General features: G+C 38.3%; 1 protein-coding gene across 1 annotated transcript; it reads left to right on the top strand.

The window, feature by feature from the left end:
- The first annotated feature begins 6,366 nt into the window (after positions 1–6,366).
- Positions 6,367–24,816, top strand: gpm6aa (glycoprotein M6Aa). The gene is made up of 7 exons (XM_042419747.1): positions 6,367–6,431; positions 18,231–18,423; positions 18,819–18,975; positions 20,326–20,479; positions 22,331–22,407; positions 23,052–23,117; positions 24,446–24,816. The coding sequence occupies exons 1-7, from the start codon at positions 6,395–6,397 to the stop codon at positions 24,596–24,598; spliced, it is 837 nt and encodes a 278-aa protein (XP_042275681.1). The 5' UTR covers positions 6,367–6,394; the 3' UTR covers positions 24,599–24,816.
- Positions 24,817–25,266: the final 450 nt, after the last annotated feature.

Here is a 25,266-nt window from a genome sequence, read left to right as displayed (position 1 = left end):
TGGGGTGGGGGATTTATTTGATCACTTGCAGTTTGCATAATTTAATAAAAGAGTTGTTTATGCTGTCTGTTCTTGCCCTACTTCATGTCTAAGCATCTTGGAAGGTCTAGGGATCAAGGTTTTCTGATGTTTTAAGTTTTCTCATCTACTTTTAACAAGACCCAGCCCCATATTTTAGCTAAGAAAGTACTATCCAATTTGAGCGTTGATCGTGGCATAGATTGACAGATATTGGATTACATGACAGATCCCAGTTTGCCAGTACCATATTGTGCGCTTTTACTACATCACGTTAGAGCTGTGTCCTGTCATACAGTACATGCACATACAGTACTGTAGACTATTCTGACACACACACATTTTTATGCTAATGATCTAGTCACTGTGAGCCAGTTACAGCAGAGTGATTCTGCAGTGATGCGACAACAGCTACTTACAGTACAACTTCATGTGTGAAAGATCCTTCATGGAATAAACTTGTTACTGTATATTATAACTTAAGTTGAAGTTGTAGTTCAATGGGGTTTTTTGCTACCTAATCTCCTAAAACAAACACATATAAATACAGAAACACACTCAGCATGTACTGTCTGTCATCAGTCAGCATTTATAGATTTGTCTGATGGTGTAAAATTAAACACTGCCACAAATTTGCTTTAAGTTCACTGCTGGTGGTATACTATATGGAATATTTGCTACTATATATGTAATTGTGATTAATTTAAGTTTTCACCTGACTGGCAAGGAGAATCATTACCTGTAATCTGCATTAATAACACATGTGAGTGCTACAGACTATTGACTTGTTCTCTTAAGTTTATAGTTTCTAACCAATCTAATCCATGCTTTATTTCTGGAAAAAAAACACACAAACAAGTAATACATCTATGCCAGTCTGTGGACAGTCAACATAAGGATCTATGCACCTTTGCAAAACAAATTATAATGTTTATTTTGCATACTTGAAGTGGAGTGGATTTGTTTCTTTCTGGTGCCAAAGCCACTCAGATTCCCAAATCTCCAACCACTCGTGGATGCTCAGTGTACAGTGCAATTGAGCTGTGAAGCTAGTGAAAAACAGATGACAGGATGATAAGTGTTTCTGGCTCACTGCCTGGTTTCTCATGTGGTCTAAGAGCCTGGGCTTTCAACTGACAGATAGGACAATGCTGTAATGATATGATCTCCACAGACTCAACAGCCTATTAGTCAGTTGACCATGATTAGTATTTGTGCCATAGTGATACTCTAGCATTGCCTCTTAAACTGCAGCATTTGGGTCAACTGCAGTATATAATGAAATAAATGCAATATCTAGAACAATTATTATCAGCTATTTTTTGGAATAACTATGAATGTTTTATATTGGAACAAACCCACCAGCATATTTGTTATATCTATATCTATATTTATTATCTACAGTATTATGGTCTGTGTGAAAGCAGCTCGTCCTGTTTCCATGGTAGTCAATGGCTGGTAAAGCCTCTTTCCCCGCCTTCCTCAGTGGAGCTGTAAAACCTGACCTCCTTAATCTTTCAGTGTCTTTTGATTTTCCTCAGCTTGACTGGGCGTGAACACACATCAGCACTCAAGACCCAGCGCACTGTCGCCTGTTGATTTCTGCAGGCGCTGGGGTGATGAGCATCGGAATTTGGATTTTCAGTGTTGATTATCACATTCGGCTGCATTGCTTTGTTCTGAAAAGAACAGATAGCAAGGTACGAGTAGAGTCCAACAGCAAGTGATACAATATTTATGCATTGTTATAAATGTAGACAGAATTGCTAGAGCCCTGAAACATTCATTATGCTCACCATATTATACTGTAAACACTAATAATGATAAGTAAAATGGACTGATTTGCATAAAAAGAACTGGCCAGGGTTAGAGGGTGATGTTTATATTTATTCTCCATCTACACGCCTCTCCTGCTGAACTGTATCTTGGGCCTGGTTGCTATGGCAACAAGCAAGCCCATACTGAAAAGCAACCAGAAGACATTAATAAGCTTACCGTGAGCTTCTTTGGCTCCTTCTGTTGGTCATGAGCATAGACAGTGGCTATAGGATTTCTAGCGACATATGCTTGCCCACAAGTTATATTCATGCATTCAGGCACATTCGGGTGCCGATAAGCAGGCACCTAAAGAATATTCAAGTACAAAACACAGAAAGCATTTGTGATGGAAATTGGAAATGCCAGGCAACTGATGTTATAAACCGACAAAGCTAAAATGCCCTAAGAAAGTATTTCACCATCTGCCGATTTTTCCTATCAGCATCGTGGTACCCACAGTGTGAAGGGAGCTCTAGTGGCGCAGGCGAGGGGATGCAGCAGGGGGAGGAGGGTTCAGTGCCTTGTTGGAAGCACAGACAGGAACACGACTAGCCAGAGGGGGTATTGTGAGGCTTTGTAAGCTAAGGATTCCCCTGGAAAAAAAGACCCCTCCCCCATTCACCCACAGCAAATCTCCCACCCCTATTAACAAAGCCATGGTAAGCTAGTGTGTGGCCATGTTATCCAGGCAAAGGGTGGGGCACTAGGCATGCGCACAAATGTGTGAAAAGTCAAGTGCATGTCATATTATAATATTTATATGCATTTATTCAGTATCCGTTAATTAACTTTTTATTTATTTACATATTTTCAATTTAGTTAGAATGCATTAGTGACTAACAAGCTGCGAGCTGCTGTTCATTATCAAAATCCCAGGGGACTAAAGCTAATTAAGTGAAAATTAGTATTTTATTTTATGTGCCACATGCAAACAATACCACTTAAATAAAGAGTAAAAATGTTATTTATGAGGCTTGAACAAAATTCAGCCTTCACCAAAAGATTTAATTTTATTATTCATATTTACAGTTTTTTTTAAATCATATGCACTACAAATATCTATTGTGTAAAATAAGAATTAGGATCAGTAAAGTAAGATTTAAAAACAGTACAAAGAGAACACAGTGGGCTTGTAATTAAGTTGCTATTTGGTGATTAATGATAACTGGCAAGGGGAAAATAAGGTAAGCTGATATTCTTAAAAAACAAGTTCAGTAAGTCAAACATATCAGAAAACTGAATTTACTGGGTTACTAAGCAGAAGAATAGTGGAGCTTAATTACCTCTGTACAGTGAAAGTGACAAGTGACCACAATAGCCCTTGTATGCTAGAAGTCTGCACCGGTCTCCCTAAACAGGAGTGAGCAAAGCTACTATTAGATGCACAATAGAAAGGTCAATGGCAACAGGAAGTGATGTTAAAGTAAAAAATACAACATGACACAAAGGAAAAATGTCCTTTGGGTCAAAGTGAGAATAGGAAAAGACCTTACATACTGCACAGCGAGGACTCTTTTTCTGTATTTATAACTTTTTATTCTAAAACCTTGATATATCTTATTTTGTGAGCTAGCTGATCATTTAATGTGTCGTAATTGAGTTAGCTATTAATATCTGAACATTATGTAGTAAAATGAGAACAAAGATGAATAAAGATGAAGATATTAATCTAATACATTTTGTATACTTGCGTGCATTCATAAAGTACATTTAAAGTTTACAATTTGATTTCATTGAGCAGGAAAGTGAACAATATTTTAATTTAACCGTACAAGATACAAGGTTCAATGTGTTCCTAGATACTGATGTTGACTGACATAACATGAAGAAGAAAATAACATTCATCATCATTTTTTAAAAATTCTCTTAACTTGTATAAACACCAAAGATGAAGACAGAATGGAAACAAGAAATCAAGAAATCTTAAATAAACAGCGACTGGAAACATTTTCTTGAAGGATGGTTACCTGAATTCAGTCCAGTTAAAATATCCATTCATGAATCGACCCAACTTGTGTTTTTCAGTAGTCAGTTTGCAAATTACACAAGTTAAGAAAGTTTTTTTTTTTCTCACTGTGGGTTGGTTTGAAAAAAAAAAAAACTGTCTCAATTTCTTGAAACAGGTAACAAACCTAAAGGTGCAAGGTAACATGGGTGTGGCCGACATTTTTTTTTTTTTAATTTTTGTTAACCAGTGGTACAAGCTTCATCCTCCTGCAGCATTGCACAAATTGGAAAGTAACTTGGAAAACCAGCTGATAGTTTCCTAATCTGCTGGAAGGAGAGTCCAAGCTAGCTTGTTTTAGGGAAAACCTGCTCTTAATGTCACAAAAAGTCAACACTCACTCATTGATAAAGAAACCAGATAAGCTGCTGAATTAAATTAGAAAGAAGTACTCAGTGGACATGGGAGGTCAGACCATGTGATTGTTACATAATGTTAATTGAATTATCATTCAATATGTTTCATTTAGCATTTAAATATTAATAAAGCATTGCATTTTAACATTAATAAGTCATTACATTCATTTGAAAACATTATGTTATTTATAGTAATTATGCTAATCATGATTAATCAAGAGGATGGCGCTATCCTTCTAAAAGGCCTGCAAAGTGAGCTGTCAGACTCTGCAATCAATGCCCATCTATCCAACCACAAACTGGTCTCTCCATACACCCTTCCATCCATGCATTATTTACACTGTGTTTACTTGCATCATTCTCAAAACTCTCTGCTTGCTTTTTCCTCGACTGCTTTCCAATCCTCAGCTGCAGAAGGAACTCAATTTCCCCACAGGGATCATTAAAGTTTCATCTAATCCACCTGTCTGACCATCCATCCATCCACCCATCTGTCCATTCTTCAAGTCAAGTCAGTTTATTTATAAATCACATTTCGTCCCTCAGCAGTTAACCTGAATGAAATTTTATTCCTCCATGCCTCCCATCATTCAAGCTGTCACTCAGGCTATCCATGCATCCATATATGTTCTGCTATTTGGCGGTCTTGTGAGTTATTAGTGTATCCACTGCATGTAAATAAAGACTAAAATGATGATAAACTTTGTATTTTCTGTATTCCCTACTCAGATTTTTTTGCCCAACCTTTCTAGACATATAACAATATATACACATGAAATACAACATGGAAGTGTTCATGGAATATTACAACATTAAGGTAGTTAATTCATGACAAAATATCTCCAAAAAAGTCAGTTTTAGGTGAATTATTCACTGAATTTCCAGAGAGTTTCATAAGATTGAGCTGTAAAACTTCAACCCATAGTAGACACCATAATCCTTTAATTTAAAGTCCCCCTCCAGTCAAAAATGTGTTTTTCGTCTTGTTCCTTCAGTTGGAATATTTGAGCTTCACCATGCAGAGATACTGTTTGTATGTGCTGAGTTTGACACTAGAAGGCTGTTTTCACATTCATCTACAGTACTGAAGGTGGAGAGTTTTTCTGTGCTCACCTTAAATCTGAGTTAAAGGAGTGTACCTACTAGCATGATTTGTCACATCACAGCTATTTTGGGGCCCAACATATATGTTTAACTTCTGAAATGAAAAATATTTTCATATTCATAGATTCTGGATTTTTCAATGAGGGAGAGAGAGTTGATGTCATTTTAATGATTTTTCACATGGTAACTGAACATTTTTTGTGGAAAAACATGTCAAACACCATTTATTATTCCAAACAAAGGAAAACATGTCTGGAGGGGATCTTTAAATCTCAAATTAGTTCACCAATGGTGGACAACAACTTTAATAATGCAGTACATGCCTACATATATAGTGTGCATGCACATGATAAGAATCCAATGACACCTCCTCAGTGATCGTATAATTGAATCTGTATGACTAATAAGATTAGGAGAATCCCATTTCAGGGGAAATCAGATGTTCCCCTCCCTTATTTAAAGAGAGGTTGAGTTAATGCAGTAGAGCCACAGCCACTGGGGGGGATGAGGGGTGTGGGTGAGGGGCGGGTGGGCTTAACCATTCTGTCTGAGAGCCAGGGGTGTTTAGGGTGGGCCGGGTATATAAGGGTGACCTACGTTCATGAACACCCCTGTCTGAACATGGTCTCGGCTTACTGCTCCGTCTCCATCCCAGCGCTTCTTTCAATGCTTTAATTCCACATCTTTCGCACACCTGCCTTTTCAACTACATACCCCCGCGTCACACATGCGCTTTCCTGCCGACCATAGAGACCACCCTCTGCTCCATCCAGCCCCCCAACTCCCCTCCTCCTCCTTCTCCACTAGGGACCAAGGAGGCTTTCAGCACTTGCCACGGCAGTTTGCAATGGACAGCACCACAAAGACTCAGTGATCCCTTGCATCACCCCGGACGCTTGACAGAAACCACAGCTGACAGGCAATCTCAGTGTTCAGTAGGGACATCTAGAAAGTGGAAAAGTGAGACAGAGAGAGAGAAAGACTTTTTGTTTTGCGGACTACCCCTTAAAAATAAATAAGGTTTTGAACCTGAAACCTAAACAGGCATTTTTCACAAATCTTTTGTTGCTCTAAAAAACACAAAACCAACACAATGGAAGAAGACATGGATGAGGGACAGACCCAGAAAGGTAAGAAGGTATTTCTTTGCATGTTTGTGTAGATTTTCTTAAGTAAATCTGACATGGATGTTTTGTCAGTGTGTCAGCAGTGCCTCTGCAGAGACAAATGCACAAATGTTAGCCTTTCCCTTTCTGAATAGAAGAGCAGCTGTTTGTGGTAATTCCTTTGTCCATTGAGTGTCAGCACTCCACTGAAGAGTGCACGTCTGTATGTGCTGTTTGAGTAGTCAGAGGGGTGTGAACTGCTTCACAGGACTGGACTGTCTTTGTTTGCTTGATATGGCTTTCATGCTTGTCGCGATGGCTGAGAGGGAGACATGAAGAGTGAAGAAACAAACCAAGCTTCCACACTCATTAATCCATCAACTCTCAGGTTCTGTCCTTTGTGTCCACATACCCAGACGTTGTATGTTGTGGCGATGCTTAGCGACATTTGATGCAGGAACAGGGGTTTCTTTTGCTCATTTAAGAGGGGCAGTGTTTGCTTTGTGCAAAGTGGATTTCTATTTATATTTCACACGCCCCCACCACCACCTTTTCTCTGCATGAATGATTCAGTGAATGGTTGGGAGTCACAAAGCAAGAGAGTGGAGAGAAGATATTTTTGTTTACTAGTGGAAAGCAACATTTTTGAATTAAGAGGTTCATTTTACAGCAATCCTGAAATGACACACCTTTGTCTCTGCCTCCCTTGACTCCCTCCCTATTTGATTTATTTCATGTGACAGGCATGGCTTCATATGTTTGTGTTTCTCTCCCTTCCTCTCTCTCCTCCCTGGAACCCAGTGCTCCTCACAGGCATACACATGAGCTTAAACAGTTGCCATGGCACTGGCCAAGTGTAGTCATTATCTATTATCTCTTCACCCACTCCTGCTGATGACATTTCTGTAACAGTGGAATAGTTCAATGTGTCTGAGAGTGTGGGAGAGAGAGAGAGAGACAGAAACAGGTACAGGGGCAGAGTCAGAATGACAGAAATTAAGTAGAAGAAGAAACGGTGAAGGGATCGAGAGATTGACAGAGTGCAGGAGAGAGATTTGGGAATATATGATAAGCAAAAGCATCTAGTATATATAGAGAAAAAAATCCTTTCCTTATATGTTAGTATTGCACATGCAGTAGCAACCCTGCAGGTTGAAGGGACTGAGAAACAATTATTTATGAGGATGCAGTCCCCATGACAATTTATAATGCTTGGCATATGCACCACCAAAATCCTTACAGCTTTAGATTGACTACCACTTGGTCGCCATTACTAGGTGTGTACTCAAGCATCCCTGTTCAGAAAGCAAAATCTGTCAGCCTTGGCCACTAACACAAATGCTCATTCAACTGAAAGAAGCATCCATGCAAGCATTTCTGTAAGTCACGTCCATTCATTTGGGCAAAGCACAGGTTTGTAAAGACTCAGTAATTACTTAATGCACACTCATACACTGCAAGCTCTGCTGGCCCATATTTTACTGGTGAACATTTTCTTCAAGATATCTGAAAGTTTGGAAATAATTCAAACGGAGGGCTATAGTTTCATTTTGATTTTTACTGCAAAGTGAGTTGGTCTGCACAAGCCATTTCATAGATTAATGTCAATGTTTTTTTGCTTGTTTGTTGTTTTTTTTTTTTTTTGCAGATGATGTAATTGTTTTTGTGTCACTTGTTAAACTGTGATGGTTTGAAAGGATGGCTTGGAACTTAAAACTCAAGCAGGCAAAACAGGTTCAAAATGAAATGTAAGATGCATTCTGAAAATTACATATATTTGTGTCCATATGTCTTCAATATGGTCTAATATGTGCTTTGTATTACTGTAAAAGTGCTCACTATCCAAAAAGAGGTGGTTAAAAAGTAAATGACCACCACCAACCTGTTATCCCTGAGGATGACATTTAAGCTGGTCCAACCCCCTGACAAATGTATGCAGCCACCCACAGTTCTATGTCCGGCAGGGTGACACACCCTCAAGAATCACTGCACAGGTGTCACAGCAAACATGAGCAAAAATTAGACTTGTTTCTTTGAGTGACTTACTTAAATTATTTGCTTTCAACTTTTTCATGATAACTCTTCAGTAATTTGATGTGACCACAACAGATTGCATGTTAACCTTTATGTCTGCCTGTTAAACAAGATTAACTACAGAGTGAAAGATGAATCAGTTCAAAGTTTAATTAAGGCCTTTCTAGATTATATGGTGACATGCAGGGTCCATTTCTAACAGGTTATGCTTTAAAGGTTAATCTGGTGATTGCACAAATAATAATAATAATAATAATAATAATAATAATAATAATAATAAATACTGTTATTTAATTCCACTTATACAAGAATACAAAAACAAATAATAAGTGACAAGTTGTTTCTTAAAATCAATTTCCAAACTGCTCTCATAATTTTGATTTTTTTTTTTTTTATACACTATACCTATGAGAGCCAACAGTAAATTTAAAGACAGGTTCCTATTTATTATCTGGCTCCAATAAGATTATGACACAACACTTCAGGACATTCATTGGTTAATCAACCGTGATACAGCTTACGATAGAGAGGTTAGAGCAAAGTGACAAGGATCACTGGACACTTAACTTAAAGTGCCTTTCATAAAATGATTTAATGACTTAAAACTGACAGCTCCTCACCTGGTTATTGAAGACAACAGATGATTGGAATGACTGCTCTGATGAAGCGTGATGAGCATTAAATCCGCCCTGTCAGATTTTGTTTCATGTCACTTTCATTCCATTCTGAGTCCTGTAAAATTATGTAACTGTTTGTAAGAAATATTGCTCATTTTTAGGAGACGTTATGAGCTGCAAAACAGCAAGTTATACCCTCGGTTATATAGGATAATAAACATGATAACTAAATTAGTGAGAAAAAAAAGACATAAAACAATGGGGAGAAACATTATCCAGTGACTTTCAAGCAAGCACTACCTACAGCAAAAGTGCTGAAAAAACACAGGCTCTATAACAATATTTCTGTCCAGCCATAACAACTTTAAAAGCTCATGAAAGTCACGCAACACTGATTACCTATGAGAGGGAAACTGTGTCTTGAGATTTATAAGGGTTTTTATTGTCAACTGGGTAGTATCTTTACTACCTATAAGCAATTTATTTCAATGTTAAAGAACAATTCAATATAATTTTGTTGATGAAATGTTGGAAATGCTAAAAACTTCACCCAAAGAAACTACACACTGCAAATAAATTAGGTACTACTACCACAGAAGAAGTACATGTGTGTCAATAAGTGCACTCACAGCACGTTAATGCCCTTCTGTCTTCCTCTTCTGAGGCAGCAAATCTCAGATTATGAGTCAGATGCACCAGGTGGGCTCTGCTCACTTCAGCTGCTAGCCAAATGTAGCAGCGCACACCATGTACCAAAGGGACCATCAGCAACAGGGAGCAAACCAACGCCCAACGTTAGAACAAGCAGGTTTAAGTTAAACTGATCACAGGTCTGAAATGAATCGAGTTTTGCGGAAAAGTTATGCAAATGAACATAAGATTGATAATACTGTTTAAGAATAAACCATACGATATTCTGGGATTAGTTCATGCTGGTGTTGTTAATTGCTACAGAACGGAAAAACTGAGAAAGGCACACCTGTTAGCATTTCCTGAGCCAAGACTCTGCTCTGCACGTCACCGTTTGTCCTTCTGTTTGATCAGTTTGATCTGGGTACTAACTTGGCAGACCTTTAGATGATGAGAAATTCATTGACATCTTTTTGTCAATTTAGATGAAATAATAAATATATTGAAAACACAGCAGCATTTTTGTCTAACGGCATGGCAAGAACACAGCAGACACAGTCTTGCTTTGGTTTTAATGATTCACCGAGTTGCATGCACTTTGAATTTTCATCTCCCATAATAAATGTCAAATTTGCATTGAGGTTACGGCATGGTGAATTCACAAGAGGCTGCTTTGAATATACAGTGGGTGCTGTGGTTAGACTGGATCATTGGTTTGCCAATATACAGGACCACAAATGATTATTAACTAAATATGGCATATTTATAGGGTATTTGATCGTTTAGTGCAGATGTTATTCATTTCCTTTATTTCTAAGTGGTAGCACATCCAAGAGTTTCCTTATCATCCAGTGAGGTTGGTCGTCTCATGATTGCCTGAATGCCATTTCAGAGGCTTTTCTACTTTGACATAATGTAGCATCAACTCAAAATATCAGTGTGCAGTGTTGTGGTCATGCTACAATACATAACCCTTCCCGCTCTCCCTCCCTCTCTCTCTCTCATTGTTCTGAATCCTAACTTTCCAGTCAAAGTAGAAGTCAAGGGAGTTCCACCAATTGTTCTTGTGAAATTTGTTGGGGCTCTTAGTGGACAACTTCTGAGGGTTTTCTTGTTTGTTGTTCTCACAGGAATAACTCCCTAGTATAGATAAGGGTTAAGATATGGGACAGGTGTTCAGAATATAATGATGCACTGTGAGATCATTCCCTGAAGATCTTTACTGGATCTTTGCAATGATTATATCCGCCATAGTTGTTTTGCTTTGTTTTATTTTAACACTAGGACTACTTTACAAGCTTATTCTTATGTTAAATGTGTTTCATGACATTCATGTTTCCTCATTGTTTAAGCTCATTTTAAAAAGACACCTTACTGATGCATTTCTTATTGTAAAAGTCTATATCAAACTATAGCTGCAGAAAGTTCAAATTTAAACTTTTATTCATCTAATTTGAATGCAATCATAGAGACTGCTGCAATTTTCAATCATAATGAAGACAGGCTATTAATGCAATCTATTGTTTATGCCATGTGTCTTTATTCCAACACTCCTTGTTGTTATATTGTTGGCAATTAAGATATTCAAGCTCATTTCACCCTGGAAAAGGGCATCAGCTGCTTGCTTAAAATGTACAAAATGAGAGTAAAAGAACAACCCTCTTCTCTTTTCTTGACTTTTTGACATTCGCCCCTCAGTTCCTGCCGTGAACCTGGCACTGACAAAAGACACATCCCTGCTCAGCAGTCACACAGTCCTGTTCAGACTCTTCCATCTTCTCAGAGAAGAAAGAGAGGAAATCAGTAGCTGAGCTTTTGGACCTGGCCTGTAACGTCCTTTTTGCCCAGAGGGGTTATCTGTGTAATGTGTCTCATTCACTATTGTCCCACTGAATTTGTTGACATACAGTAAGTGGGTCACGGCTCTAAAGTACCCGGTCTATTCTCAGATTTTGCGCTGCAGTTGACATGGCAACCATACTGGTTGATTAAACATGTGCAGAGGAGATGGGGGCGTGCGGGAGCTGAAAAAACCTGCTCGCTTCAGGGGAAGGGGGGCTGCGCATTAAATATAGGAAAGCAACGAGACACGTATACGCCCATTACTCTCAGACTGACACAGACACACCATCCCCCCACTGAGATCTCTCTCTCTCTCTCTCTCTCTCTCTCTCTCTAGGACCAGGCTCACTGCCACCCCACCCCCATACAAAACTCCTCTGGTAATAAGGAACTAATAACTGCTAGTTGTATGTGCAGAAACTGAGTCTGATTAGACGTCTTGCTGTGCAAGTGAAGTCAACATGCACCAAGGATCTGCCTTAAGACATCGGATTTGATCATCATTTTTTTCCTCTGTCTCCTCCTTATTTTAATTTTGTTCATTACCTCTTGTAACACTGCATCTTATTATCTTTTTTGAACACATTGCTTCCATATGGCTATTTTAATTAGGGATGCACCACCATATAAAATTATTATGGGTTAATATCATCTATAAAAAGCCTTTAATGCTATTCTGATGAGTTTGAAACCATCCCTTATATTTTTTCTATACATGTTATTACATTGGAAGAAGCATATCTGAAAAAGCATAAAGTGTTTAACATCAGCATTTATGCCACAACTCCTGGTATATCATTATCAGCAGATATGTGTAGGAATATATGATCTGGGTGCCCCTAACCTTAAGAGAAAGATGCAGCTTATTAATACAGAAAGTAATGTTTTGACCCAAATGACACACTAAAAGAATAAAAAGGTGATAATTTGAGCATTAAACGATTTTGCAAATTACCAACAGGATCACAAAGTTTAGTGTCATTGTATGCTTTTAGTTTGATACTATACTGCATTTACTTACACTGACGACTGACATATCGGCTTACGCACGAGTACAATATAAGTTCTCTGCCACTGAATTCGAAAATATGGTTGAAAACACCAATAGATATAATTTGGAAGTGCAGAATAATACTTTTAGCCAAATAAAAACATCAGTGACTGAAATAAAATCAATGATTGGAATTATGAAAGATAAATGTGGGAGATTCTTGAAACTTTAAAAGTATATGTTTAAGTAAAATACATGTCCCTCCCTTAACAAGATCCTGTAAACAGATCCAGCAGGGTGAAAAAAAATCCAATAGGCTATGTAATAAGTATATTGACTGCTTCAATCACAATGCACTCAACCAGACCTGCTGTGACCCATAAACGGCCATAAGAAATACAAATTTGAGCTCAAGGCAAGTGAGAAACTAGGTAAGGAAAGAATAATTGAAAAATTATTGTAATACTGCACTTGTCAGTATGGACACACAACATCTAACCCATTAGTGTCATGAAAAGGGCAGCGAATGCTTCGTTAATTAACCCCAACTGTCTCCCAGATGTTGAGACATGTTTTCTTTGAAGGACGTCATTTAGCTCTAAGCATTATTTAAAGATAACCTCATCCTTCATGTGTATGTTGACTGGGTCAGTAAGAGTCTGAGTGTGAGTGTGAGTGTGTGTGTGTGTGTGTGTGTGTGTGTGTCCCTTTTGCCTGTCGGATATGACACTGACAGATGGAGGAGAAGTAGGAGGTGGGAGGGGCCTTGGGAGGGGGTCATCCTTTCTCTTTGTATTAAGGAGACGCCTTCTGTTGATTGGACTGCGGTGTTTGGGGTCATGTAGGCTTCACGTTTTTTTTTTTCCTAACAGAGGCTTTTTTGTGTGGAGGATAATATATTTAAAACCCCGCCGTCTCCTGAAATCCTGTCTCTTTGTTCAAAATTCATTAAGACTAATCCTCGTGTTGCCAGATTTTCAATTTTGGCAAGTGAAATGTATTTGATTAACACTCAGTGGAAAGAATATCCTTAGTTGTGTCTTCTCTGTTGGAGACACATGGGGAACATGAAGCCTTATAAATCTGACTGTTACTTTAAAAGAATGATCTCATTTTAATTTTTTTAAGGATTTTTAAACTCATTAACCTAAAATGTTTTGGGGATAGCTTCCGTAGACTTTAATAATGTAATAAATAAATAAATAAATAAAGCCATACAATATCTAAAATACTAGAATAGCTCTATATTATCTCCTGCTTGACCAGTAGCAAAGAGCAGACAGACCTACTTCATCACAACTTCTAATGGTCCATTTAAATCAGCTTAGCCAAAGTCAATTACACCAAATTCCCAACTTGACTGGCCATCAGTCCGTACTTCAATAGACAAGTACTACTACACCCGGGAGCAAGATCAATTCAAATACTTGCGACTCCTCATCAAGCAGGGGATCTTTTATTTTCATTGCAGGTAATGTTGGGCTAAGCAGAAAGCATGAATAATAAATTTGAGAGGCTTGTGCTCTGCTGCACTGTGCCACTTCTAAATTATGGATCAAGCATCCAGTAGCTCTCCAAGTCAGTTTGCACCACTGCTTGCCGTTTTTCACCAGCTCGATCTTTCAGTCAGTTAAGATCAATGTAGAGTTACAGAGAGGGAATGAGAGGAAGAGCCACTATATGGGAGGGGGTTTGCCATAATACAGAGGTGGTGACATGTAACACTTATTATCAGATCACAGCTGAAGAAATACCCTCAGTGTATCACAAAAACATAAAGCAAGCCCTAAAAATATGAATTACACATTAGAACTTTAGAGTGACAAGAGCTGATTAAAGACAAAATTCAGTAGAAGATGACACTGTAGCCATGGCTGAACATAACCCACACACACACACAGACACACACAAGCATCCACTGACTCATTCAGTGAGGCAAGACTTACTATTCAGTAGTAACTTCAACCTGCATTTGGCATGGTCATTTAATTTTGCCCTTTTCTAATACACCTTTCCTAACTGGATCCTGGAGTTTCCCCTCAACGAAATTAAAAGCCGACAATCAATAAAACACCACTCTGGTTACATCCACTCACTGACGCACCCATCTCCTTTCTGTAACTTCATCTTCAACTGTTTCCATGGAAACACTTGCTTTCAGTCAAGTCACGTAGACGACATTATTTTGTTGTAGCTCAAAGTATTATGATGCAAACTAGTAGCTACGAGTCTTATTTGGGTCTGTAATAAGCAGTAATGATACTAAACTACTTATTTGATTGGCACTGTTGTAAATCAGGGAGAAGTAAAATACATTTAAAAATGACAAATAGTAAGATCCCTGCTCCAGCTGGTTTAATCCTTGTGCAGAAATGTAAATAATGCAGAGGTAATAAAGCCTGATTGAGGGCTTTACATAAATCATTTATATTACTGCTCATCTTCCCTCATGTAAAGCACAGGCTCTGCATGTCTACAGCACCAAATATAACCAGCATGTCTCAAAAGAAAGATTGCATGGGTTTGTGCTACAAATCCAAGGGATGTTCTACTCATGCAAGGTTGTAACAACTGCTTCCATTTTGGGTGATTTCTGAAGCAAATTACAATAAATAGTGTTCTTTATAGTGCAAGTGATCTATCAGGCTGCTTCTTAAAAACCTACTGTAAACAATCTTACATATGACATTAAGGCTAAAATAAGTGTCCATCTATAAAAACATCTCATTGCTGACTTGTCTGTTTGGTGAGTAATTGAGATGACTGGATAGTTGGATCTTTTATTCTTGTTTAAACTGGCACACTGACCCAGACCATGAGGGGTAAATGTGACTGCCCTCTGTCTCATCTTGTCAGTAAACACCTTCACATCAATAAATCCTGTCACTGCCTGCTATCGGAAATGATAAGGTAACGAGTAATGAGTCTGAGGGCAGAGGTGGTGACAATATCCTTTTCTATCTTCTGTAAACAGTGGATGCATTTGAGCAAGGCACCTAATGAGTGATCGATTCTTAAACATATATTTTTTTTTAAACTTGAAATGGTACTTCAAGCCTGTGTTTCTGGGAACAGTTCTTTAATGGAGCATATTGTATTTCCTTTTTACATGCAGAAGTGGCCGAATATAGTCAATCAGATGTCTTGTGGAGGTTTCTAGTATAGGTCTAATGGTGATGACAACAGTTGTTTTTTTAATCTAAAATATGAGTAAATATTTTTCCACTGACTGTAGCCTCAACAAACCAGAATGCAATGAATTTGCGAGCAATGTCTGAGGATTCTCAGTTGTCCAGATCATATTATAAGTCCATTTGGATATTTACAAGAGATAAGTGACAGTAACACTCCTAAACCAGCTGAATGATCACACTTGTTAGGAAATAATACCACAATCCCACCTTCAACTATTTCAAACCATTTCTATGGGGGCTATCTAAAGGTATTCTGGGAGACAACTTATGAAAGTGCTATCAAGGCAAGTTGAAGGCAAATGGGTGCACCAAAAAAGTAAATTAAAACACCCCATTACAATATCGATTGTTTATTGATGTTCTTCCTTTTAACAAATGACTTTCAAAACGCTAGGGAAATTTTGTTGTTTCGCCATTCATCCAAGAGGCGGCTCGTAGTCATTTAAACCTACTACAGGTAGTCAAAGTCACATGAATTGAGATGTGAATTGGTGTGAAACCACCCGAGAGTGGATGTCAGATGGCACTGTGAGAACCTGATAGCCTAAAATATATGAAAGGTGATGTGATTCATGAATTTTTAATGTCCTTTCCCAAGTGATGCCCCACTCCCCTGAGCTGGGCCAGTAGTTGTGTTGAAGAAATACCAAGGCAGTGATGACACAGTCCCCCATGCCCTGCTCCTGGAGGGATTCTCCAGTTTGATATATTGTGACATATACAGATCTCCCTGAGAGAAGGAGGGCATGCTTGAAATTGAAACATAAAGAAAACCAGCTTACACTCGACTTGAGCATAAAGCACCACCAAGCCGAGAAAAGAAAGACAAACACTGGCTAAAAACAGGGAACACAAGCACGTCCAACAGACATTAATGACCTAACTCAAGAGTATTTCAATTAAGCTGTTCATATTTGTTTCTGCGGTAGCTGAACTGGGTAGATTCCCCAAAAGTGTGAAAAGCTGTACAGGTTTAAAAACAGAATTCTTTCTCAGAAACCTTTCCTGGATGAAAAGGAAAGGTTCAAAACACAGTAAGAAGGGGAAATACACCTTCTATAGGCAGTGCAGTTCAGCAATGGATTACATCAGCGAAGATGCAGATAATCCAGGCAAGCCTGGGCGAGGGTCGGGGCTGCACCAAGCGTCTGAGCGCTCAGCAGAGCCCAGCAGGCGGACCAGCTACTTGGTATTCCAGTCAGGTTTGAATCAGAGCCAGAAGCAGAGAGTTGGGGAGGAGGAGGAGGGGGGATACTGCTTTGGCTCCTGCTTTGTAACACAGGTGAAGACAGCGAGATAATCATAAAAGAGATGCTGCTGAAAATATACTTGATGAACAATCCTGAAATCTTTTATCATCTCCAAAATTGACAATGAAAACTGACTATGCAGTCATACAGTCTAGTCTCTTTCCTGAACAAGGACAGCAGTGTGAATGCAGATGAATTTAATCATGAGCCATGATCGTGATGTAATGGATCCTAGAGGAATTTTCGGTTTGTATGAACATTTCAAATGCATATATTGACTTGGGTTTCAGATAGCTGTGCATATTTTAGTATGTAGCCCTCCATTTTAATACAGCTCTAGATGGAGTTACAAATTGATTCAGAATGGGCTTGGCTTGGTGAAAGATAGTGTCTGTGTGGTTAATATACTGCAATGTACTGCAAGACCCTATAAAGTCTGATTCTGTTCCGTGCTTCGACAGGAAATAAACTCCGCTTCTGTTGTTGTTACTCTGAGAAATGACTGGCTCAGTGCTCGTGTACACACTCACTAATACACAGACATGAGAAGGAAAGTCATAAATCTAAGCGATTCATATAGACACACTTGCGTGCACAAATATTTACAGAGCAATCTGCGACAGGAGATTGAAGTTGGAGCCAAGCAGTGATTAGTCACCTTAAGGGCCCCAGGGAAAGAAAGCCAGGCATAGAAGAATGGGGTTAAAGGTCAGGACCACTATGTAAATCTCAGGCTGAGTTTTTAGTGCTGAATAAAATGTCAGCATCTTCTGTAGGGCTGAACAGAACAAACAAATACGGTGCACAAACCTAGAATACAGGGAAAATGTGACTTCAGGTCACAGCATAGTATGGAGTATCTCACTCCATTTTGTGGATTTGAATACTCCAACATAAGATGCATAAAAGCATCAGCTGCCCATATATCAGGGAGAAGATGTACTGTGGTCCAGCTGCTTTGTCAAGTTGTATTTTGCTCCAGCATGCACATGCATGGCTGCCTTCCAACTGTGGTTTGAATGTTGGAGATTCTCAAAAAGTAAATGGCAATACAGTGTACACCATGCAAATGCATTCACCCATTGGCAATGTTCTGCTGAATAATTTAAGGCTTAGCAAATTAGTACGAATTTTGTCCAACTTTGTGTCACAGTGGGCCAAAGACATAAATTCTACCCAACCTGAGTTTTCTTTGAGAAGTTAAAGTGTTATTTTTAGTGTTCGTTGACTAAGAACTGATCCTTTTCATCTCTTTGTTTGTTTAGGATGCCTTGAATGCTGCATCAAATGCCTGGGTGGGATCCCATACCCATCCCTCATAGCCACCATCTTGCTCTACGCGGGCGTGGCTCTGTTCTGCGGCTGTGGACATGAGGCACTGACTGGCACCGTCACCATCCTCCAGAACTACTTTGAGGTGGTGCGGAGCCCCGTGGACGCACTGGACGTCTTCACCATGTGAGTAGAAAAAGGATTGACTGGCTATAACAGTAACTTAATTGGAGAAAACATTATCCTCAAGAGAATTTATAATATAATAATATAAATAGAAAATTTGAATACCCACAGTGACAAAAATGAACTCTTTGACATAGCCTATATTTCCCACACTGAACCAAATCTCCAAATTGAAGTGATTTTTGCCTTTGTAACTTGGATAATATGGCATCTGCATTATCTGAGGCACGAAAGCAAAAGTAAAGAATAACATTACTTCACCCATAATTAAATCCTCTTCTTTTCCAGGCATCATTGTGTTGCAACTTCACAAAATGACCTGTCACACTTTCAAGAACAAAGCATAACACTGTATTTGTTGTGCACATTTTCAGTGGCTCTCTATTCATTTGCAGGATTGACATTATCAAGTATGTGATCTATGGCATTGCTTCGGCTTTCTTCGTCTACGGGATCCTGCTGATGGTGGAGGGCTTTTTCACTAGTGGAGCCATTAAAGACCTGTATGGAGACTTCAAGATCACCACCTGTGGACGTTGCGTCAGCGCTTGGGTACGACCAACATTTGTACATAATAACTATCAACTTTAGTTTTAGTTTTTTATTTAATTGTTTCTACTGTCTATTGATCATATCTATGACTGTACATAAGCTAATGTTGCTGTAAATTTGGACTGCAGTTTTCAGAAATCACTTGGTAGTCAAACAGTCTAAATATCGGGTGATTTCACAGGAAGTTTCCTTTGAGTGGTTGAAGGGTTCTCTAGGTGACTTGCTATGATAGCAATCACTACTCCATATCCACACCCAGCTCCTCTTCTGTTTATTTTTAACAAATCACTGCTGCTGTTAACCAGCATGCTGTTGGCAATGGGTGTTTTCAACAGAAGGTAGAGAACACTGCAAAATATTTTATTAACCAATTAAAGGTTGAATTTGTATTAAGTTCTGTTAAAGTGTCATCAAAGAGATTAATTATTATTACTAATTTTGTATACAAATCAGCTTATTATGTAGGACACATAGGAACTGAGCAAGTGTGACAAGCCAGACAGCAAACACACACTGTTTTTGTGCACTAAATTATTTGTCAGTTTACATGTGTATGTGCAGATTATTTATAAAATGTATTCCTGATTTTATGTTTGTAATTGAATGCTCTATAATTTCATTAAAACATCAGTCAACATAATTTTATTATACTGCCAAAACAACAATAAAACACTAGGAGCATTTCAAAGAGCCTGCAGCAACCCTAACAAGATTATCTCTGGGATATAATTGCTTAGCAAATCTGACGATCCCCAGGGAGGCAAAGGAAATGAGCTATGCTATGGTATTTGTGGTCATTGGGTTCATTAAGTTAGTGTGTGCTAATCTTGTGTCCATGGAGCCAAAATAAGATGGGTTGGCTAAAGCATTACAGATTCACAACAGCCAATTTGTGTACCTCAGTACCCATGTGTCCCTCCATAATGCCCTGGAACAAAACACTAAATACATACTGTGGTAGATGTACAGTAACTTCACATTTAACTTAATTAATTTGGAGAAACACCAGCTATTAAAATAGCCTGACATGTTTTCACATGCTGTATGTAGACTGTGTAGTATTTACTGATGAGAAAAACCATAATCACAATTAAAATTTTGGTGTTGTCATCTTCCAATTGTAGGCATTTTAAAATGTGAATCTTTTGTAATTAGCTACATCAACACTGAAGGTAATTACATACAATTTTCAAAAGAATCTGTTTCAGCCAGACTAGAGTGTGAATCAGGATATAGAAAACATCATCCTAGTTTGTATGAATTTAACTTAAAAAGTGAAAATTAAAATAAAAATAAAATGAATTAGTTCTGTACACAAATCTGATCTGTTGTCCTCTTTTGCTCTTTCAGTTCATCATGCTGACATACATCTTCATGCTGGCTTGGCTCGGAGTGACGGCTTTTACCTCTCTCCCAGTCTTTATATATTTCAACATCTGGAATATTTGCCAAAACGCTACTTTCCTGGAGGGGGCCACACTCTGCTTGGACCCACGCCAGTATGGTAAGTATGACTATTCTGTCTCTATTTCTCCAGCCCCAACAGCTTAGATCTCAATTACTGTGGTGTCTGCAGGACATACAGTCATACACTGCTGAACACCTCTCACATCTATGTTGTACTGTACTACCGTTTCAATCAAAACATCTTGGTAAGGTTTTTTCTCAATCACTGTCCCCCATAGACTAAGCTGTCAGGTTGGTGATAAAGGCACAGCCATGTACTGGTTTACCTGCTATCTGATTGGGCAGTTCCCCATCCACCTCAGCTAGTACTCTGGCGGGGTCCTGTAAGGCTCAACTGTAGGCCCCATTATACTTTCCATCTCTATATTCTTCTGCTCACTGCAATCACCTAAAAACACCAGCTAATAGCAACTTGTACACTGTTATATTAAATGTATGGTGTCTAGTTTGAGGGTAGAGCATATAAAAGAATAAATATTAACAAATATCCTGCTGAAAGTATTGAAATCTGTCTGAAATTCTGTTTTCTTTGGACCTCTGTGCAGGATACACAGACCGAGCTGGAAAAATAAAATAATAGTAGTGTTATAACAGCCAGGGGGAAAGACTACACTATACAAACATCCCAAATAACACAACATAAGAAAATAATAACATAACCCCACTGCTAAAAAAACCAAACTATGCTATTGTATGACATAATGAATTAAGTCACTAATGTTTTTAGTCTCTAGGTATAAATACAGCAAAATACTGAGTGACAAACAAATATTACAAGTTACAATAGAAATATTTACGATATTCCAGTGAGGTTATAAATTAGATAAAATAATATAAAATACTTTATGATTAATAGGATTGCAACTAAAGATTATTTTCATTATCAAATAATTTGTCAATTATTTTCTTGATTAATTGTTTAGTCAATAAAATGTCAAAAAATAGTGAAAAATGCCTGTTATAATTCATCTTAAGAGTCCATGGTGATGTCTTCAAATGTCGTTTTTGTCAGATCAACAGACCACAACCCAAAGAAATTCAGTTAACTATCATATGACACAGAAAAGCTTAAAATCCTCGCAGAGAAGCTGCAACCAGCAAATGTTTGGCATTTTGCTTCAAAAATTACTAAAAACAATTGTTTGATTATCAAAACAGGTGCAATTAATTTTCTGTTGATCGACTAATCAAAGCAGCTCTTATGATTACTGTGAAGTCACTAAACACTACAGGATAGTTCCTATTGATATTATAGGAAAACTACACAGAGTTTAAAATGATAAATGCAGTGTTAGGAAAAACATTTTGGTTGACATGTTACAAAATACGTTAAGAGTTATATGACGATGATGTTAATTCTTAAACATAAACTCATCAGCAGACTATAAAGGTTATTAATTACGTGTGGCCTTTAGTTTGTTTCTGTAAAAAAAAACACCAACAACTCTTCTTTATATTCTGTATGGATGATGAAACTATTAAGGCTATGTGTCACTCATAAAGTATAAAACATCTCCTGCTGCACAGAAATTATCTATGATATATTTCACACTTATTCTTTCCATATAAAGGACATGCATTTGTTAAATGAGCCACTGGCTCATTTGGCTGGCTCATTATTTTTAATTAGTGCTACCCCTTTCAGTACATTAGCCACCAGCTTTACTAGTACTGCTGCTGTGTCAACAACCATTTGTGCTGCCACCATCACATTAGAGCCCTATATGTCGCCGGCGTGTGACTGTGCGTACAGGAAGTCTGTACTATAATGGTGTATTGGTACAAATAAGCTTGTTGCCCTTGTTGCTGTTTATTCATTATCTGCATTTTGGTTTTATAGCATTCAATACTGGTTTTCGTACATAATGAATAAACCATTATATTTCAGGTATTGTGCCAATTGCTGAGGCGAAAACAGTGTGTGCTGGAACAGAGAAATTCTACAAGATGTGTGAATCCAATGAGGTAAGGTGAAAGGAACTTTTAAATATCAAATAATATTATAAACAATTTTACTGTAGATAATATGAATTGATAACTGCAAGGCCTTAATGGTAAATGGGTTTGTAACATCTAAGAACAGTTTACTAGTTTGAATACCAATAACAGCTGGGAATGTTGAAAAAGTAACACTCATTCAAAATAGTTCAGGCCACCCACCACCAGCCACCACAGACACGCTCCACTTCAACCATAGAACCACTGCCTAGATGACCTTGTGTATAAGACTTTATTAGCTGATGTGATAGAGCGGCTCAAATGGTAGAGGAGTGTTGAAGCACTGGGTAGCTACATGAGCAACCTGTTTGTTTACAGTATGTTGAAACCTAGCGTGGCTCCTTACAGTACGTACGCATTGCAAATACATTGGATAATAATAATCTGAATAATCTGAATATCACCATGTAAACAAAACCTACATGGACTGCAAAAAACAAAAATAAACAGTTGTTATAACCAGAATGATCATAGTCCCATGAGTCCCACTACCCCAACAGTTAAAACAATAGATATTGAAAGTGCCAAGTTTCCAGGTAGGAGCTTGGACTGGCAGAACTGCCCATAAAGCCTTGAAGACTAATATGTGCTGTGATTTGTTTTTTCTACAGCTTGACATGACATTCCACCTGTTCATCTGTGCCCTTGCTGGAGCAGGAGCTGCTGTCATTGCTATGGTGAGACACCAGCTTGTACCTCTCTCCACAGATGCAAAAATCTTAACATAAAAGAAAAAACATATCTTCAAAAACTTTGTTTTGCTGCAATATAGAAAACAATCTCCCCAATTACCGTGTAATTTTCTTTTCAAAGACCTAATCATCTTCAAAGTAAATGAATCTCATTGATATCTTTCAAATCAAGCAAAAAAACAAAAGAACCTCTTTCTCAGGGATATAGCCTACTTTAAAAGCAAAGATGTTCACACATCTTCTTCATAGGGGACAGATTACTCAATTGCTCAGCCAATAGTTTTTGCAGGTGATCATTTTTGCAAATAAAGATTACTGTGGTGGAATTTTGTACCTGTGAAAACAGATGTGTTTTGTTGTGGCTGCTCCTTGACTAGCCTGTGCTGTGTTTGCCTGTGAGAGTATAGCTGTAGAGAGAGAAGGCATTTTGGCGCAGTGAAAAGACAGGGTTTGTCTCCCTCCCCTCTTTCGGAGGCACCAGGCATGTCATGGCGTTGTCATGGAAACAGGGAGAAGAAAGGCTCAGAGATTGTTGCAAACATCACTCAGTAATTTCTGAGGAGCCATTTTCTGAGAAACAGAAAGTGTTTGCTAGTCAGGGATGATGGTGCAAATTGTGGCCGAACTCGCTGCCCTCAAAAAGCCTCAAAGCCAGAAAAACAATCAGTGCTGAAAAAAATATTTAAAAACGTATCAGACTCATCAAGTGAGCCTTAGTAAAACAATCTGAACTACAAACTAAATACATACATGTGCTTAATGTGCAACACTGACAGTTATGAAGGTTAGTTCAAGTCTCAGTCACCTAACTGGTGTTTCTGCATATCATAAAAAAAGAGCTATTGCAGCTAAGAAACTGGCATTCTTTTGAGGATCTGTATTACAACCTCAGTCATTACAGCAAAATACATTCATTATAACCATATGGTAACAAAAGTGCAAGAGTAGCTATAGCTAGTATTGTGCTGCCACCTGCTGGACTGTTGGAAAGGTCCCCTAAAAAGTTAAAGGACCAGTCTACACAAACGAGCATTGACAGTTTTTTCTGTGTATTTTAAATGAATACTGAAGTAATTGTAAGTTGTTGAAATGCATCCACACAAAAACAATATAATAATGAAAAATTGAGTCTATTTTCTAATGGAATGCAATTGAATAAAGTTCTCTCATGTGCTCTCCAAGTGACTTTGCGAAAATCTACTATAAATCCTGTGAGAATCTTGACCAAATTATAGAAATCAAATGTTACAGAATTTAAAAAGCAAATCAGTTTTGTATTGTTGTAAAACTTGATAACTTTCTATATATCACAGATCCACTACTTGATGGTGCTGTCGGCCAACTGGGCCTACGTGAAGGACGCCTGCCGGATGCAGAAGTACGAGGACATCAAGTCGAAGGAGGAGCAGGAGCTTCACGACATCCACTCCACTCGCTCTAAGGAGCGTCTCAATGCCTACACATAAAGACCAGCGTGAGGCATGGCCCTGCCACTCCGGCCTCTCTCCCTCTCTCTCTCCTCTGTCTTTCTATCTGTCTCTCTCTACCATCCCCTCCCGAGGGGGGGCGGATGGCGCCTAGGGCCCTCGCCACTGCTGATGTCACTGGTGCGTCATATGACAATGTGGTCTGAGGGGGGAAGTCACACAAACCTCCTCAGTCACAAACAGCATTTCAGATGAAAAAAAGCCCCTTTACCTCTCTCATGGATGGTGTTATGATTATCATTATGGCAGTTATATTATTCTTGAATACGAGTTGTTTAGTGCTGATAGTAGTTTTAGTGTAGTTTGTAGAATCAAAAGTAGCAGTAGTATCTCTGCTTTTTTTTTTTTTTTTTTTTACTTTGCATAACTTGCATATAATTGTTTTATTTTTCTTACATCTTTATTTGATGTTATGTGATGCATAATTTATTTTTTGCTGATGTCTGAGGGGGTCAACAGGGGCTTAAAAGGGTTTTCAAGCACATTTCACACATGTCGTGTGTCTGGAGATTTCATGTTCAAGAACTATGTACTGTATGTGAACAGGTGGTTAGTTTTGAAAATATTTTAAATCTCACAACACAACTATGAAGCATTGTACGCCTTTGTCATACCAGTATTCCCAGGGATTAAAACCACTTTCACAT

This window comes from Thunnus maccoyii, chromosome 8, assembly GCF_910596095.1.
Source record: "Thunnus maccoyii chromosome 8, fThuMac1.1, whole genome shotgun sequence".
Taxonomy (NCBI): Eukaryota; Metazoa; Chordata; class Actinopteri; order Scombriformes; family Scombridae; genus Thunnus; species Thunnus maccoyii.
The sequence above is the reverse complement of the archived record's forward strand: the minus strand, read 5'-3'. Positions and strand labels throughout refer to the sequence as shown.

Excerpts from the sequence above, each read along its gene's own strand:
- gpm6aa (XM_042419747.1), top strand. The coding sequence starts at position 6,395 with ATGGAAGAAGACATGGATGAGGGACAGACCCAGAAAG. Across the intron at positions 18,424-18,818 it reads GCACTGGACGTCTTCACCAT|GATTGACATTATCAAGTATG; the intron begins GTGAGTAGAAAA and ends ATTCATTTGCAG. Across the intron at positions 22,408-23,051 it reads AGATGTGTGAATCCAATGAG|CTTGACATGACATTCCACCT; the intron begins GTAAGGTGAAAG and ends TTTTTTCTACAG.